A 19,717-nucleotide genomic window follows, 5' to 3' on the forward strand; every position below is an offset into this window, starting at 1 on the left:
CTGTTCTGCAGGTCAAAGACTTTTGCGCTTGCTAGGCAGAGGCTTTCTGGGAAGCTCTCATAAGAAGAGCAAAGGTGACTGCTTTGAGCAGCTCAGCCCCTCCTCTGGGCAGTACTAACCAGAGTTTGGGGCAGGAGGCACAAGTCCTAGCCAAACCAACCATCTTCACAATAGAACAAACTGCTTGAACTCGTGCAGCATATTGCTATTTTTAGAAATCCTGCAAGGGGAATGGAGTATTATTTTAACTCGACTCCATTTGTGCCTGAGAAAACTAGTCTTTTTTTTTTTTTAAATGGTACCAGTTCTGGGGTTTGAACTCAGGGCCTGGGTACTGTCCCTTGAGTTTTTGTTTGTTTTTCTCAAAGCTAGCGCTCTACCACTTGAGCCACAGTTCCACTTTTTTTCCCCTAGCTAAAAATATGGAACACTTCACAAATTTGCATGTCATCCTTTGCATAGGGGCCATGTTAATCTTCTCTGTATCGTTCAAACTTTAGTATATGTGCTGCCAAAGCAAGCACCCACAGTTCCACTTTTTGGAGATAAAAGTCCCATGGACTTTCCTGTCTGAATTGGGTTTGAACTTCGATCCTCAGATCTCAGCTTCCTGAGCAGGCATGAGCCACTGACATCCAGCTATCAGTCCCTCCTTGGTATAGTCTTGTTTAGGAATGAGGACAAGCATGAACATACTATGTGATACAACCTGGAGGTACCTAGAGGTGGCAGCGTCCTAAGTCGCTATACCAGGACATTTGATAGTTACACCAGGCCTAAGATTTCCACAGCCTAATGGCTCCCCACAATAGACCATACAGTTACACATCAGTCACTTGATTTTTCTGTAGAGTTTTAGGCATCATTTAAAAATATCTCCTGTTTTCTTGACATCCAGTGTCGAGTGAGCTACCACACATGGGCCAGTGCTGAATAGAAAGACTTGCTCTTTGAATCTGCATGTCTTAAGCTAGTCCTATAGCCACACATTGCAAACTAAATCTAGACAAGTATCATAGTCCATTTTGAAGGGCAGGATCAGAACGGTGTTTCTACATTACAGTGGCTCCATTTTGACTGTAAAGACCCATCACTTGGGTCTTTTCTCATTACATGTTCACAGATACTACCTCGGGAGACAAAAAGCAGTCTAAGGTAGGGCTGACCCAAGGGAAACTAAAGTGAGGTGTCAGAGGTAGGCAAGAAGGGGACAACCAAGAGCACAGAGTATGTCAAGGGTAGGGAAGGAACAGCAGAGCAGCTGAGAAAAAGCCCACAGACTTGAATTTGAATCGTGCCTCTGCTGCCTACTATGCCATCTTGTACATATTACTTAACCTCTCTGATCCTCGTATTCTTCATCGATGAAATGAAGATTCACTGCAGTGGGTTATTGGGAGGCTGAAATGAGCTAATAGTGATGTGCTCAGCACAGAGCTTCATACTGCATTGGGTAAGAGCTGAAATGAATGGCAGACATATGCTATCATGATGGCAGTCATGTTGTCATCATTAATAGGATTATTGAGGAAATATAAGCCACCATGCTGACATCTCCTTAAACAGGACATGAAGAAAGGCGGACTGGCTGTAGTTCTGAGTGCCTTCTCCACAGCCCATCCTCCTCTCTCCAGCTTCATGAAATGAAGGGTAAGTATATACAAGTAGTATATCTCAGAGATTATAGGACAGTTGGAAAGGCCTGCTCCTTGCTGGAATTTACAGAAGTTTGTTTTTCCAAAGTACACTTTTAACCTCATTGATTGAGACATGATCATTCTGTTTATATTCCAGAAGTCTGGCCAGAAGTTTACTTGACCACACTAGCTAGGGAGAAAAGAAGGTTGCTACAGCAGCATAAACTCATGTTCACATGATTCCTTACTATTTAGGAGAGTCAACTTTGAGATATTCAGATATGCCTTTTTAAAAAAAATGCTGAATTGACAACTACAATTTAGACAGAGGCTGTAGCTCCCAGACTAGGCTTTCATACGTTTATTACAGATACTTCTAGTTCCAAGCTCTAAATTAAAACAAAACATTAGTAGCATCAGCAAGTTTTTCTCCAGGAGATAAAATTCTGGACTAAGGATACTTATTTTTCAGTAAAGTTGTTTATTCTGTAATGCATATTAAAACCAGTGGCCAAAGCCGAGTGCTGATGGGTTACATCTATAATCCTAGCTACTGAGGAGGCTGAGCTCTGAAGATGGAGGTTTGAAGCCAGACTCGGCAGGAAAGTCTATGAGACTCTTTTCTCCAGTTCATCACACAGAGAAAGCTGGAAGTGGTGCTGTACCTCAAGTGGTAGAGTGCTAGCCTTGAAAAAAGGAGCTTCAGGACAGCACCCAGAGTTCAAAGCCCAGGACAGGAGGAGAGGGGGTTGAAGGTGGGGAGGGAATCAATGGCCAGAGCCTCTGTTAGGTAGTAATCTGTCTTTATTCCTTTCTTTGACAGGCATAAATATTTTCTATTTTAAGAAGGGTATAAGGGCTGAGGACATGGCTCAAGTGATAGAGTTCTTACCTAGCAAGTTCCAGGTCATGAGTTCAAATCCTATTATCTAAAAGAGGGGAGAGGTATGTCCAGAGACAGAGCTATCACTGAGGAGGCAGTACCACAGACAGAGCTGAGGAGGTCCTGTTGGAACCACAGACAATATCAAAACCACAAACCACAAATCTAGAAATCCAGAGAACCTCTCAAAAGTTAAAAATTTAAAAGAACCCAGTTTCTTTCATTTGTAAAAAGCCTTTATCTAACTAAATATATCAGTGATACATGCCTAGCTAGATATGTCATCTAGGCAGAGATGGGGGCGTGAGATGGAATCTACCCTATTTTTAAAGATCTCCAGGGAAGACAACTTCTTTGGAACTTGTGTTGCAGTATAATCATCTTTTTTTATTATGCATTTTAAATGTTTAACCTCATTTTTTGCTTTTTATTCTTTAAGGCTGTTTCTTCCTTTTTTGGTGTTTGAAATTATATATTAGGCCTATTTCTAAATATATGTGACGAGTTTGTCTTATCATCTCTTTCCATGTTAACTTCTGGGAAAAATATTCCTCTATTTCCTCTGTGGCAGACCTGATGTGTCCAAAATGCAGGCACTACCATCAGTTAGGGTTGCTAGGTGTGGTGGCTCAGTGTGAGACCATGAAACCCTGTCTCAAGACCAACAGCCAAGCTGACTAAGGAGTCAATGATGAACCTAAAGCAATCTTCCAGTCCCATGGGAGCCATTGTTTTCTCCACAGGACTTCTCCAAGAGGTTTCCCTTAACTTGTTTTTTTTGTAAGATTTTTTGACACCTGGACTTCTTTCTGCCAAAAAAGAATATCTTAGACACAGATGTGACTGTCTTCCTCAGCAGATCAAATTCCAACTCAGCTCTTTCTTGAAATGCTTTTCAGCTTGGTTGAAATCCTTATTTTCAGAAAATATATCCCACCATGACTTATTCTTATACCTAAACTCTCTTTAGGAATTCTCAAAGAAAGACACTCTGAGGGCCCATAACAGGGAGGCCAGGGACAAATTACCTATGTGGGCACCTAGTAATGCTTCTTTGTTAAGACTTTGGCATACCTACCTCTTGCCCATCCACCATAATTGCTTAATTTCCAAGTCACTACTCAGGACACTCACATAACAGGCCCTGGGTGGTTGGTTCAGGCAGCTTTTCTCAGAGCCCCACATGTTCTGAACATTATAACTAAACTATGATGGATACTACCCCATTAATCAGATAAACACTAAGGGAATAGGATTAAAATATCATCTGGATAGATTCCGGTTATACAGCCCAAGAGGAGTGAGACACTATCACAAAACACAAAGTTAGAGGGAAGCAAAAGAAATGGGAGACAGCCCTTAGGCACCAGGGAAAAAACCCAAGGTAAAAAGAAAGTAACAGCACCAGTACAAGGAAGGCACACACTTTCCTTTAATTACCTTCAGATTTAGGACTAGGAGTAGATGCAGGAAACTGGTAGGTAGGAGTGTAAGGGTTGTCCTCTGCAGCAGAGAAAAGTAGTGGGTTTTGAAACTATCCACCGTGAAGTGGAGGGACTGACAGATCCCCAAATGACTCTTTCAAATGTTTGGTTACCTATTTTAGTGTTATTAAAGCACACAGGCATCACACTTAAAATAGATTAATGAATTAGAAAGGATTTAGTTATTTTAATGTAGCACATCATGCAAATGAGTAAAATAAAATTTTCACCAGCAAAAAACCCCCACAAAAACAACCTGTAAAAATAAAATCTAAAAGCCAAATTCCATTATGCCTATAATGGAAAGCTAAGAACTAATTTAAGGCTATGGCAACAGATACACTGTCTAAGTTGATTGTACCTTCAGAATTTTGCTGGATTTCAGGAAGTTCAGGGAATTTGTACGTAGGGAAATAAGGGTTTTCTTCAGGAGTGTCTAGGCAGAGGAGCAAGTTTGAGAAAGAGAATAGAGGAAGATACAAATGGAGACAATGAACGAATAGGAATCACATATAATTTAAGGCTCCTTGAATTGTGGAAGACAATAAGCTTCAGTAATCATATGAAAGAAATCCAAATTGCTTTTAGAAAAATCCAGTCTTTTGCCTGAATTATTGAGACACATCAAAAAAGGCACTATCATCATTTTTCTTGGACCAAGAATTACATATAACCAGATGCTAATGAGCAAGAAGCATTTAATATAAACTTTCAAGTTTTCAGTTTTTATCAGATATATTAAGTATGACAAGTCATATACATAAAGAAAACACTATCCTAAAATATTTTTTTAAATCAAAGCTTATGTTGTAGACATTAGAATCAAGGCAAACAAGTGGAGTCTTAATTTTTCAAATACCTTTTCCAACTATTAGAGCAGGTAGTTTTGTTTAGAAACTCTAATTTAGTTGAGTTAATAGCTATAATAAGAGAAGTCCAGTGCTGCCCATGGGACAGAATTAGACATTCTGCGCATAATACATGCACTTGTTCCTGCATTTAGATTTTTGAAGCTGTGTTTGAAGATGAGAGGTCAGATATCACTAGAGGAAATGGGACAGTAACTTTAGGAAGTAAGTGGAACTGACCTATCAGATGACAACAATCCAGCATTCAGCATCACCAGGAGTGAGCTTATCCACCCATAGCAGATTTACTGTTGATCCCAAATGCTCAACACTAAGCATCTTTTTATTTAAAAACTGTTTGAAGAGGTTCATGTGAACTCAGAAAGAGCTAATTAACAGTGACATTATTTGGCATCCACAGCTAAGCAGAACGATTAGATATTTGTGACTTTGGTGGGACTCACTGACCAGGACACCCTCATGTGTCTTTCATGCCAGGTGGCCAGACTGGATTTGGGCACAGGGAAGAGTAGGATGCTCTGCCTGCAGGAGGATAGCATCCTTTCCCAGCTGCAGTGACATCTTGCTGACTGGCAGATCAGATGATTAGCAGCATAGGTGGCAATGAGAGCTGCTGGGGTTGTGACTTGCCAGAGCACTGGCTTCCCCACCATGCTAGGTCACTTGCTGACAGCCCAGTGGGCCTCTGATTTGAAAACATCTCTCAGGTTGAGCAGGCTCTAGTGTGTCAGCTCTTGACTGATTCTCAGGGCACCTGACAAGGCTGGCTACAAGATGGAGAAGCTTATTTTTCATATTAACACAGCCTTAGATATGGACTCTACTTCACAAAGCCCAAAGTAGACACCAGACATCCTTCTAAGGATGGGAAGCAGAACCAACACAGTGATACATGATTGACACAAGATCACCTGAGTGCATGAGGGGCTGAATCTAGGTGAGAACAACCTTTCTTAACTTCCAGCTCCGTTTTTTGTTGTTTTTTTCAACTTGCCTTGCCAACATGGAAGTCATGGGCTGACACAGAAAGTATCTAAAGCTGGAAGCAGGTGGGAGATGAAGCTGCTCTCACCCCAGGCAGATAAGGTATGCAGCACAGATACAGTGTGAGGCTCAGCTTGCTGCATTCCACAACAGCTGGGAGGGAGGACTATGATCTGACTCAAATTCCAAAGCCATTATAGGCATGCACTGTGTCCTCCCTCCCTCCTGTGATCTGAAAGCACATGGGTGGGCTCGGGCAGACCAGTACCTAACAGGACCCAACTGCAGAACCCAGTCCTGGAGTCCAGGCAAAGTGAGTTCAGGTCCACATCTGACAATCGAAATATTGGCACATAGCATAGCTTAGCTTCTACAAATGAAAAATCAGTACCTCTATTTAGTTTGTGGATCTGTTTAAACATCGTCTTGTACCAGTCTTTTGATCTCTCAGTATTCTAGAGAAAAACAAAGGCAGGAGATAAGATGAGATGGAACTTGTGGCACATTCCTGAACTGCTATGATTACAAAATCAAAACCAAACAAGTAAATGACAACATTTTAACTTAAAATTCAGCCACATTTATGTCTTTATTTTTATATTTTTTATTGTGATTAAGTGATTACATAAATTTTACAAATTTCACAGTATTGTGAGATAGTGATACTTAAAGTCACAAGCACATTCTAAGCTTCATAAGGCAAATTGTCATTATCGTGGTCTATAAAGTTTGTGCATTCTATGGGCTTTGACAATACAATTATTTCTTCTACATCTGGTGATATGTACATTTCTTTGCTGATGGCTCACACCTGTAACCCTATCTACTCAAGAGGCTAAGATCTAAGGATGATGGTTCAAAACCAACCTAGGCAGGAAAAGTCTGAGAGACTCTTGTCTTCAATTAACCACCAGAAGACCAGGAGTGGCATTGCGGCTCAAGTGGTACAGCATTAACCTTGAGTGAAAAACTCAGGGATGACACCCAGACCCTGAGTTCAAGCCCCATGACTGACCAAAAAAAAAAAAAAAAGGTAAAAATCTGAGAGAAAAAAAATCCAAGAAATTCAGACATAATTCTGTAGAATAATATTTGGATAACAAATACAATTTTTGAAAAAACACAATGTGTGGGGTTTTTTTTAATGTGTCCATTCTTCATTTTCTTTCTTTCTTTTTTTTTTTTTCTTGTCAGTTGTAGGGCTTGAACTCTGGGCCTGGGCACTGTCCCTCAGCTCTTCAGCTCAAGTCTAGCATTTACCGCTTGAGCCACAGTGCCACTTCTAGTTTTCTGGTACTTTATTGGAGATAAGAGTTTCACAGATTTTCCTACCCGGGCTGGCTTTGAACCGTGATCTTCAGATCACAGCCTCCTGAATAACTAGGAGCCACTGGTGCCCTGCCATTCTTCACTTTTTTTTACATTTCACTTTTCAGAGAGATTCTCTGTATATGTACACACTATCAGAAACTGAAATAAATCTTCCTAAAATCGTGAGATGGAGAATATTTGCTTATGATGCTCTATCCCTGGCCCTTCTGGGTTATTCTGTATAAATATATCTAAGTCACCTTGCATAGGCCAGATATAGAATACCTACATTAAAATGTAACCCATTGTAACCTCCAATGCAAGAATTTTCAACTTTACCACAAAGCTAGAGCTTTTTTTAAAAAAAGATAAAAATAACAAAAGGAAGGTGACACATAGCTGGTTAGAGCAGGTATTTTTACTCCCACTTTACAGATGAGGAAATGAGATAGGGAAACTTAAAATGAGTTGTCTGAGGTCATAGAGGTGAGTGGAAGGGCCACTTAACATGATAGGGGCAAGCTTGGGAGAGTAATGTTACCCTTGGAATCCCTGTTTCCTGGTGATTATAGTTTGATTGAGAGTCCCTTAAAGGTCCATATGTAAAGGCTTGGTCCCCAATATGGTGGTATGGGGAGACGCCACGGACCTTGAGGAAGGTGAACCTAGTGGGAACTTCTTAGGTCACAAGAATGAGTTCCACAAGGGACTGTGGGATTCCATTCCACCCATCCTCCCTCTTTCTGCTTCCTGACTCATCTATGAGCACTCCCTCCCACATGCGCTCCTGTCAAGACAGACCCCCTTCACCAGAGACCTAGAGCAAGGTGGTCACTCAGTTTTGACTTGAACCTCTTGAACCATGAGCTCTTTATTTTATAAGCAGCCTATAGTGATGCAAAACTCATCTACAAAATGGAGCAGCATACACTACTCACTCGAGTGGTAATGTTTAACTGAGATAATGTGCCCCCCAAAACGAGTTGTATTCATGCCTAGCACTCTCTTTTTCTATTATTACTTATGAAGAGTTCCTTCAAAGCCTAGCTCTAAGATGTTTCTATTGGCTTCCTTCAAAACGATATAAGAACAGTCCCTTCTCCAAACAGAAATCACAGAAGAACATATGGCAGCCAAGGGTCTGTGAACAAATGTAGAAGAATGGAATTCATCTGAACTCAATTTCAAAGGAAACCTGGTAGGAGGACCGACTTGGCTGACAGACCCACCCTGTCCTGTAGGACTTGGTGGGCTAAATCCTTTGTGGCTCCTTTGGTGTCTCTCATTTGGATGATGGGGTAAATCTCATCCACAGATCTTCTTCCTGAATCCAGAACCAGGGATCATGGGCCTCAAACTCTCCTCAAGGTGCCCTAGTCCTGGATCAGGAGATGCTGAATGGGCTTCACAGAACAATAATAAAGGCATATCACCTAGGACATTCTCCACTGAGCATTCACAAGACATAAGCCTCTCATGTTCTGCTGCAGAGAAATCTCTCCAACGTTGTTCCACCCAAATATTCTTTTTATCTATGAGATACATTAATACCCCACACTCACTTTCAGAAAAGCTATTGTACACCAAGTCTGGAACATTGCTTATCAAGGGTCTGGCACTTAGGGTCAGGCACCACAAGTGAGGATCCTCTCCTCTAGGCCTCTTATCTATGGATGGGGTTCATGGGCAACCACAGCTGCACACTGTCATCCTTGTCTAAGCTGAAGTGTAAGAAGGATCTGAGGTCCAACTTCCTACCCGCAGTGGGATGCCCACTTCATCCATGGACACATCGCTTAGATCTTGTGCACTCTTCACCACCCGTCTGCCATCATCCTTCACTCGTTTTTCAGCAGCTCTGCTGGGTGAGGTGGGTTTTTCCTGGATTGGTGCTGTGTCCTGCTCACCCAATCTTCTCTCTGAGACAGGATCTGGAAATGAAAAATGATCATTAGCTGAAGTTCTTCTGGCAGCACCAAAGCCAAGAACTCCTAGACAGTCTAGCTAGGGGAAAGTCGTTGCTAATTCCCAACTAGTACTAGTTCTACTTAGAGGAGGGGTCAGTAAACTCCTCAGCTACCTGTTGTTGTAAATAAAGTTTTATTGGAACATAGCCATGCCAGTTCATTTATATATTATTTATGAATAGTTCTGTGCTACAATTGCTGAGCTTGGATAACTGGGACCATATGGCCTAGAAAGCCTAAAGTATTTATTATCTTTTAAATTAAAAAAATTAAAAACACTTTGCAGACACTAGTTTTGTAGAAGTATGCTCACTGTGCTCTGAACATTCAAGTAGTTTTGACTATTGTAAAAACAATTTTAAACAGTTGGCAAAATGTCATTGGAATGTTCTTGCTTCATCTGGGGAAGTCATTTAACTTTTCCCCATGTTTTCTCACAAAAAAAATAGGGATAATATTTTTCCTCTGGCAAGTTCACAGTAATGTGATGACAGGATTTATCAAGATAGCTTAAGCCAAAGTACTCAAATCACCTAGCACATTGCTCGGTGATCTTTACAGTTTAACTTGGTTCAAGGTTGGAAGTAATAGAGAGCTAATAAACACACCAGGTATGGTCTACAGATTACACTTACAATCTGTTATTCTAATCTATGTCAATCACTTATTGGAGATGCACTTACTAAGCCTACAGTCATGAGGGTGAATATCTCAGAATCCTAGCCTTCAGGGAGCTTAAACTCTAGTGGGCAGAAAGAGCAAGTGAGTCAGCAATGAGAATATAGAATGATGAAAGCTGAGAGAACAGCCAAAGTCCAACTCAGCTGAGAACTCAGGTTCAGAGCCATCTTGTTTAAGGAGAAGCCAACCAGAGGAAAAGAAAGTAGAGTGTGCTTCTGACAGAGGGAACAGTACAAGCAGATGCTTAGCTACCTTGAAATACTCTAACCTAATTATGGGACAGGCATTGCACTCAACTCTTGCACTTTGTGAAGACAGTGAAACAAAGGTAGAAATTCTCTAAAGATCCCCCCTAGTCTCACCCCTCGGGTGAGACTCCTTGGCAGAGTGAAGTTTTGGCAGCACAAAAGTGATGGCCAAGGTCAATGAGATGGCAGAGCTCAGCAACAAAAAGAGATAACAGCAGAGCCAAAGTCTGAGGGATGCCACAGATAGAGGCTAAAAAGTAGAACCCCAAGTGGATGTGGGAGTCATCTGGTGGATGGGAGATGAATCAAGACATACATCAGAGTGCCATGAAACCAGAAGAGAGAGTTCCAAGAGGGGGGTGATTAAACATGTCAAAAAAAAAAAAAAGAAAGAAAGAAAATTTCCCAGAGATTGAAGCAGAGGAGGAGGCCTTAGATAAGCAAGAAGAAAGTCACAGAACACTGAGGGCACAATTTCAGGAGAGCAGTGCAGGTACCAGATTGCAGGGAAGGGGATAAATGTGGTACACATGAAGTAGAGAGGAAATCTAACACAAAGGAAGAAGGGTATCAGAGTGTAAGTGGAGAGGTCAATGAAGTAAAAAGGTTTAGGCCAAGGGAGCCTTCAATTCTATCAGTGAAGTCCATGAGGGGAGAATAGAGGGCCTCAAAATGAGCCTCAAAAGTCAAAAAGTACTTATTGTTTGGCTGAAGAGAGGTGCAGAGTACTGGTTGGAGGACTAGATAGACAAAATAGGGGGCTCTGGGGGTCCATGCAAAGTTCTGACAAAGTCAGAGGGGTCTGTGTATGGAGGGGAGACCAGGGAAGCAGACGACGGTGAAGTCAGCAGATTCAGGTTTTACAACCTTCAGTCTATTCAGCAGGTGATTCTGCCCAGATTTCATGTACACTTTTTGAGACCTCTACTTCATCTGGGAGTGCAGAACTATTTCTAAACATTCTTTGTGCTACTTTGCTTGCTGAGTGCTTCAGAAAACCTGATCTCTGACATTATTGCCATAAACTTCAAAGACTCAAAGCTTCATAGCATGAGTTCCCATGCTCCCAGGAAATTCTGACATGAGGCCAAAGTTTTGGCAGAAAGCCAAGACATACATGTGGGTTTCAAGCTACCTGAGTCTACCCTTAGACTTGGCTCTCATGATCAAATTCTGAATCTACTAATATGTAGTTAGAGGCCTTTTATACCTATTTTATGATTCCATTCAAACTTCCACAGGCAAGAATGAGCCCCAACAACACCATCTCCCCTTTTTTCCCCCATAACTACCTGGGCTCAGCAACCTGGGTTGGGCCAAGGGAATAAAGTAGAATGGGGTGTGGCAGCTCCAGGATGGGCATTGAAGGGCACCTTGAGCTTAACCACAGCCTGTCCTGGTCCTGTGGCCAAGTCCTGATAAAGCGAGAGTGTGTGAGAACCTAATGTCCTTCCTACCCAGACTCTGCCCAAATCACAAGGGCAGCAAAAGGACAAAGTCATGCAGAAACCATACAGCAGCTGCTCAGAAATGATGGCTTCAATTATCCACCAGATCAGGGGCACTTAACTCCGGAATTCATCCACAGCATTCACATGCACATTTGTGAACATGTGGCTTCTACTAGAGAATGAATCTACTGCCTCCATAATATTCTCACAAGGAGAGTACAACTAAAAAAAAGATGACAAGACATCATACTACATCATTACTTTTCTATGTGCATCATACTTCTCTGATGCAGCCCAGAGCTTGGCCCAGTATCCAGAAAAAAGGAGAAATTCAGTAAGAGGCCCTTGCTGGAAATAGTAGCTCACATATAATAAGCACTTAATGAGTACCAAAGCTCAGTGCAAAGTTGTTCGTTAGCAGACTCTGTTGAGATCTTAAGAAACCACAAAACACAATTACTTTCCCCTTCAGAATAAAAGTCCAAAGCCCAGTACTAGGGCTGTGGTTTATCATGCTTGTAACTCTAAGGCCTTGAGTTTAATCCCCAGTGTTACAAAAACAAATAAACACAACAAAAGCCCCTGAATTGAAGGGATATCAGATAATCGGTCTGTGGTAGCACTGGGAGTTAGTGGTCGAAAAAGACTTAAAAGTAGAGTGGCATAGTTTGGGAATGTAGCTCAGTGGCAGAATACTTGCCTAGCATGTGCTAAGTCTGGGGTTATTCCCTAGCACTTCCAGAAAAAAAAATCAAATGAAGTAGAATGGCTACAGGAATCTTGCAGAGAAAGGCCAATTATCACTATTCCTGTGTTTTCTCACAATTTCAGCCTCCACATTTGTTCCCTCCCCATCTTAATACTGTCCCGTTTGGTACACTTTCTCTGGGAGTGAGCTCTGATACCAGATTATATTTGAAGTCACTCTCCCTCACTGGTTGATAATCCACTCATCAAACAAAGCCAACAGTAAGTGAGGTATCAGCATCATGAAGCAGCTGGCTAGAAATGCTCTCCAGAAGATCATGCTACAAGTTCAAGAAGCAGTTCCAGACACTGCTGATCTGGAGGACTCTCTCCTGGACCTATCATTCCAGCATCACCCAATTATATTTGAACTTGTCACCCCAAAAGAAAAGAACTTTCCCACATTTAAAAACTTTTGATTTGCCTATCCTAGAAGACAGAAACCAACAGAAAGACAAGCTCTTCTAAAGCCTGCCATAAACACTGCATCTACAGCAGAATCCTTTTGCTCTTTACCTAGAACATATGATGCTTCCCAGTAAGCATCAATTCCTTAGCACAGTTCCACAGGATATACTTGCCAGTTGCGTTCTAGAATGCAGATGCTATTCCTCTCTATTTACCACCACTGTGGTCCAGTCATTCACTCATAGGAAAGCTCAGAAGACAGTGATGATTGAACATTGGGTGGAAACCAAAAACTAGCTTTAACAGGAACAGGATTAACAGGTAAATAATTTTCTCACTTACCTGAAAGGCTACTCAGTCGTTTCTGTTGTTCTGTGATAAAAGAAAATATACAGTGTGAGCACATGGTAAGGCCAACAAATCCTGGCATAAGTTAGGATCCTGGCCTGGTCCTCACTATTCTCTGGGCTTAGATGCTAAAATATACAGCCCAGCTGGAGGCAGCCTTAATAATATGGCTCCCATTATCCAAGTGTGATGCCTCCTAATTTCCTGCTATCCAGATTAGCACCAGGACATAGGACTGCCAAGGTTTATGTGTCATCTCAAGATGATCTCCTCACTGAAGGGGACTCTCTTGACTCCTCTGGTTCCACATGAACAGGCCTATACTGATCCTTCTTTTGCTACTTTTGAGGGAAATGAAATGAAATTACAGATATGATAGCTACCATCTTCTGAAAGTACACATTGTACTTATGATCTTAGCATAGCCCTACCAGTTAGGTACAATTATTTTCCTTAGCTATGATAGCCATCTGGATGGTGCAAGGTAAAGAATAATCTCTTTTAAAAAAAATCAGCATTAGCCAAGAGATCTCAGCTAAGGGGCCTAAATGACCAAGATAACACTGGAAATCATATGAATCTAAAACCTAAGTCTCTCAACTCATAGTCTAGGGTTCTTTCAAATTCTAGTCACAAAGCCCTCCATTGGCATTAACATCAAAGCTCTACTGGTAGCTCGTACTCCTGGGTAACAGTGTGGAGGGAAGGCCAACATCTCCTTTGGAGAGTCCTGGGTGTACTTGCTGTGCGATAAACACAAAAATGACCTTTACCTTCCATAGCTGCTAAATATAAAGCAGCCACATAGATAAAAATAGAACATTTGCCAGCCCATGGGTGCTGTCATCATCCCCTCTGGCCACATTCCCACCCTCCCACAGGAATTAGGGTAGGCCAGAAGTAAACAGCAGCAGGGAGTTCATAGATCATGATGTGGCAGCTGGTCACTTCTAGTGCATGGATAGGGTTCACACTAGCTGGACAAGAAACCCAACAGAGCCCCAGGCTTGCTCTAGATGACAATAGCTAATTGAGTAACGCTTCTGCCTTAGTTTCCTAATCTGTGATATCCAGATTCTCTATGGTATCAAAAAGGATCTATGGTTGCCAAACTCTGTTCTATAGGTTGTTGCCAGGATCCTCATCAGCTGGCCAAACCAAATGTATACAGTTTAAATGTCTATGTTGTTTCCACTTCTGGGGTATGACATGGCATTTCTTTCATAGGAAGTCACACAGGCAGTAGTAGCTGTTTTTCAGTGGTGTTACACAGAAAGTTAGAAATTAGCAGCACAAGGTGACCCCCAGACTGCTTCACATGTCCACAGATAACATGTGAGGAGTTTAAACACTTCTTCTCCAGTGTGGTCCACAGCCAGCAGTGGCAACATATCCACAGGAGTTTCCTAAAAATGCATTTTTTTGAACCCTGCAAAGTCAACACAATTCAAAGGATGTACAATAAAGACCTTGAAATCCTGAGAAAGAGCACCAGGTGCCTCTTTCAGTCCTCAGAGTTTCCTGATTCAAATCCTCTTTCCCAGACTGATGGTAGGAGATGTCCTAACATAATGGTACGAAGAGGCTAAGATCTGAGGATCATGGTTTGAAGAAGGAAGTCCATGAGACACTTATCTCCACTTAACCAACAAAAAGTTGGAAGTGGAGCTGTGGTTCAAATGGTAGAGCACTAGCCTTAATCCAAAAAGCTCAGGGACAGTGTTCAGGTCCTAAATTCAAGCCCTAGGAAAAGCACGCACACACACGTGCGCTCACACATGTACACACACACACACACACACACACACACGCACATACACACACACAACACAAAAAGGGAAAAGGAGACTGTTGTTCACAATCATCAGTGCTAACACATAAGCTCAGTTCCTCCCCCAGGAAAGTCTATTTCTCATAGGAAGAGGCTGGCTTAGAGAGATAGTTATTGTCATCTGTGCCCTGGGACAATTTAGAACCCCTCCCCCCCAAAAAGAAAGGAAAAATTTTAAGATGCCTAAACTAAAATTTCAGAAGTAAAGTTACTATTCCCTCAGAAAACTTTGCAAGAGTTAAGTAATTGTTCTGCCAGGCTGGGAAAATTCCAAAGCAGTGCCAAAATGCTTGTCCTAACACCTATTTATGATTAGTAAATAGCCAGGCTCCTCCGTTCTTCTCTACTCCCCCTGCCCTACCTACAGGTGAACCCATGGTTTTACTCTTAATGGGAAGCTACAATTTAATGCCAACATCCTTTTCTGGAATGATGTGTCTCTAGGGCTACCCAATTCTGATTTTTAAACACAAAAACAGAACTTGGCCAAAAGAAAAAGGCAAGAACTAAAGGCAATTGGGTAAATAAGAGTTCATTTATTCAAGGAAGAAACAAAGAGGAACTGTAGGCATTCCTGTGTCCAAAAATGTCTCACTAGGTGTCATCACAGGGACTTGGCAGAAGCAACTGACATTACATTTGGCATTTCCCAAAACCAAGTTGCCTTGGGAATAAACTCCATTTTTAAAAAAATTTTCCTTTTCCTTTCCTTTTGCTTCTGACTAGATTTTTTTTAAGTCATAAAGAAGCTCAGAGGGAAGCAAAATTTCACTTTGTCCTGCATTAAAAACACTCTCTAAACAAGGAGAGTTACTGGCAGTAAGGGGATGGTAGAGCTAGAAGGAAAATGAGCTCCTACAAGGGCCTGGAACCCTTTGTTTCTTTTAAAGAACACAGATTCATGAGTGAGAATTAATAATGGGAACAACATAGCATGCAGAATAAATAATAAATATGTCAACAATCTGCTAAAGCAACTATTTACAGTTTGAATAGGAATATTTTAAGTGAGAGAAAATGTTTTATGCATCTTCAAGTTAGATGCTGGAAACTGAAAAATCTATTTTGTATGAAAAATAATTAAAAATAGACTTTAGTTACATTCCCATCCAAGTTAATGTAGAGAGGAAGAGACCAGGATGAGGAGGAAATTATGAAGTAGGTGAAAAGGGAGTCAAGAACAGGAAGACTTGGAACCAAGCTTTGAGCTCTGAACACAGTAAGTAAGCCTCCATTGTGCTGTGAATTTATACTGAAAAGTCCTGTCTATAATGGGGGGCAGCCTAAAAACTTTCATGCTGCAAAGGGCAAGTTTATTCCTCAATGGAATTCCAAAAAGGAAAACTTGGGATGTAGATCCACCGTCTGTACTCTTAAAGCACAAGGGTCAACTTATATAATTACCACTTCAAAGCTCTTGTGTTTTACTAACTCCCAACTCCCCATTTAGAACTGCATCAGAACCAACCAGAGCAGTCAGAGAAAGTTTAGAAACAACACATGAAAACCCTACACAGAATCCTACATCTGGGTCTTGTGGGGCAGCCACAGCCACAGGATCCTATGGATAGTAACTGCCCTAAGAGAAGGACAGTGAGTCATTAGGAGAAAACCCAATCATCTATTTTAGTTAGAAAAAAACCATGTTTTATATTTTAGAGACTTTTTTTCCTCCCCAATATGTTTCCTTTTTAGATTTAGTACTCAAAATTACGTTTTCTAGGAATTTATCATGTTGAAGAACTAAATTATTTATGACACTACTTTAAAAAGGACTATCTAGACTTTCCAAACAAAGCCTCATTTGAAATCACAGAACAAAAAATTTAAGAGACACAGATGTGTTTTGGTGATATCATCTGAAGAACCATGAACACCAGTCCAAGGTATGGTTCATATGATTACAGTTGCCCAGCTTACCTACTCAGGCATTTGACATAATTCCAAATTGAAATGTAGGAGGGAGTAAACTGGAGCAGGTGGCCCAAGACAGGTCCATTTCTTGAGATGATAAAATTCTTGTCCCAGCTATCACATAATAGCTATTGTGCATTGGAGATGGGACTACAAGAGGACTCCCTTACCTCTATTGTGCTGTAACAACACAATGGTGGGGTTGACAATAGTGGTGGAAGGGTAGGCAGATGATGGCTTGCTGGTTGGTGGAAAGGCTTGGGAATCAGTTCCAATGGGGGGAGAAGAAACTTCATTTAATAGAGGACTGGAAGCCTAAAAAGGAAACAAACATAAATAACTATAAAATACAAGAAATCTACAGTTAATAGTTTTTTTAAAAGAGAAGAAATGAACCTTAATTATAAAAGGAAATGTAATCAGTAAGACATAACATCATTAATTCCAGTTAAAAGTTTAATCTGGAATGCTTAGTCTCTTTGTTGTTATTAGTAAGGGGAACGAGAGGGAAGGTGAATATTGCTGAAAGTCTCAGCAACATCATTCAATATTTTCATCTGATAAGAGTGATGGGTCAATCCGGTTACTGAAAAAGCAAATTCCAATCCAAGTAGAATGACATGCAAAACTCATGCAATTCCAAATGCAATCTAAGAACAAGAGCTGCTTAAGTGGGAAAAATCAGGGAAGTTTAGTATACTGTGTAGAAAACTGGGAGATGTGAGGACACAAAATAATCATAAGAACAAGGAAGAGTTAAGTGACAGTTCTTTCAGAAGGCTACTCTAAGCATCAGAATCTCCAAGCAGAATCTCCAAGCAATTATACTGGCATTTGTTTCTGAGCTATCAATATAATTATATGATTCCATCATGCTGTTACCTTTTTTTTCATTCTAATGCTAGAGTGACAAAGATCTCTGAAGTAAGGACTTGAAAGGATTCTAACTCTAAAAACCTGCAATCTCTACCAGATGTGCTAACGAAATTATCATTACTATTTTAATCTGCATGAGCAGGATAATGCCAGTTTCAAAAGAACAAAGCAAAGCCTGACAATAGTCACTTAATGGAATAAGGATATCCAAACAATGTCTTTCATTCTATCTATATACTTTGTAAAGCTCCTATTATAGAAGTTACAAACCTTAAAGCCAAGATGATTTTCTTAAAGGCTTAAACAAAATTTTTATAGCTACTCTTGAAGCAATTATTAGACTGTGTGAATATATGCAGGACAAGGACCAAGACTCCCCCTTCTTTCTGCCACCACCCAGAACACTGCCCTGCAGATAGCAGGCGCCAGTAAATGCCAGGTGAAGGACAGGAGTTATCTACCAGTAAGGGTATGTTTTGACTTAATCTCTGTGATAAGGCAACGTACTCATCAAAAGAGAGAAAGTGTGTACTTGTAGCACCTGGAACAGCTCCTGACACACAGTAGAAACTTTACTAACACAGTCTTGGCCAATCTCCCTGCCCTCTGGAAGTTTCCTCTATAGTCACCACTGTCAGTTACAAGCAGCAGCTCAGTTTCACAGTGTACAGTGCATCATTTCAGCTCCTCCATTGGAACTGAAAATTTCCTAATTTATCTCTGCTCCAATTTAATGAGAAATGTCAAATTTAAAAAGCCTCTACAGTGTACTCAAGAAACACAAAATAACAGGCATACAGCTCTTTAGAGCAGAAATGCCTGATGTGATATCTGGGTAAATTATGTGAACATTAAGTATTTTACAAATTTTACTTGTATCTTACTTCTGGAAACGTAGAAAAACTACTATTGACTAAAATGAACTGGATGAATTCATATGACTCTACTCCTCTCTGATGTTCTCAAATAGCTGCAGGTGGAGCAGGTATCAGCTCATGGCCCAGAAACCATGCTCAAAGGCACTCAGAGAAGTTCCTTCTTCATCTCTTACTGTTACCTGAGCCCAACGAGTAGATGTTATTGGGCCCACTTCCAGGAAGGCTGCACTAGAGAAAATTGAGGAGACTGTCCTTACTAATCTGTCCCAAAACAAATTCAATAGGCAGGTCCAGAACTATACAAATGCTATATTTTAGAATATACAATAGAACATCTTACAATGGCACCTGAGTGCATTACAAATAAGATTCGCTCTACCTGCTGCTCTTGAAAAATATATTGTGTGTCTAAGGGAAGATGTCTGTGTGCCCCAAGCGAGTGGCTTCTAATTTCCCTAGAAGTTCAGCTGGGGATAGAGGGTATATCAGCCCAAAGCAGGGCTGTTATAAAGCTCAAAAGTAGGAGATCCAAATTCTTGGATCATATTGGGATTGGTCCATATTTAGAAATGTAGTGCTGCATCTAGAGGTTTGAGACAAGGTCTAGCCCAGGATATAATAGTTCCTAGCTTTAGTGTGTCTGAAGCCTCCTTATAATTTCTCTAATAAGGCAAAGAATGATGCCTCCTTATAATTTCTCTAATAAGGCAAAGAAATTTCCTTTCCTGTTTTCTACATGATTGGCTTCAGCTTAACAAGCTACATGAATGATGCTTTGTAGGCAAACCTCTTCACACAAAAGGATGTCTGTGAATGCTTAGTTTCATCAGCCAAATGCATGACTCAACAGCTCTCTGTATATCAAAATTGGTCTGTGGACCACTGGGGTGGCTGAGGCCAAATGAGAGTCCGGGCCCCTCCCTAGACCCAATCAGAAATTCTAGTAATATAAACTAACTTCTATGACTCTCAGATGAAACAGTATACGTTAACCCTGAGAACTGATACACTACCTAAAAAAATCATTTCAGAGTAGGGGGGCCCTGACTCATTTGTCAAGGTACCTAGATACTTTGGTACCTAGGACAACACTTAGAATGTGGACTCAATGATTAACTCACCTGGTTAATTAGCCAAATGTTGTTGTTGTTTGAGTGACTATGGTTCCTCATTTATTAGGGCATGTCCTTAGCTACATAG

General features: G+C 40.9%; 1 protein-coding gene across 6 annotated transcripts in view; it reads right to left on the reverse strand.

Annotated features, from left to right (window-relative positions):
- Sorbs1 (sorbin and SH3 domain containing 1) overlaps positions 1-19,717 on the reverse strand; it is a 236,646-nt gene that overhangs the window by 67,811 nt on the left and 149,118 nt on the right. For 5 of the 6 annotated variants that reach the window (XM_013017802.1, XM_013017801.1, XM_013017804.1 and 2 more), the window contains 4 exons: positions 16,934-17,078; positions 13,013-13,042; positions 8,927-9,099; positions 6,249-6,312 (listed from right to left, as the gene is read on the reverse strand). In XM_013017802.1, the coding sequence (XP_012873256.1) occupies positions 6,249-6,312; positions 8,927-9,099; positions 13,013-13,042; positions 16,934-17,078 (412 nt within the window). Of the gene's footprint in view, positions 1-3,960; positions 4,024-4,365; positions 4,441-6,248; positions 6,313-8,926; positions 9,100-13,012; positions 13,043-16,933; positions 17,079-19,717 lie in introns of all 6 variants that reach the window. The other variant, XM_013017797.1, reaches the window with a different exon arrangement.

The sequence above is a fragment of the Dipodomys ordii genome, unplaced genomic scaffold (genome assembly GCF_000151885.1).
Source record: "Dipodomys ordii isolate 6190 unplaced genomic scaffold, Dord_2.0 Scaffold36, whole genome shotgun sequence".
Taxonomy (NCBI): Eukaryota; Metazoa; Chordata; class Mammalia; order Rodentia; family Heteromyidae; genus Dipodomys; species Dipodomys ordii.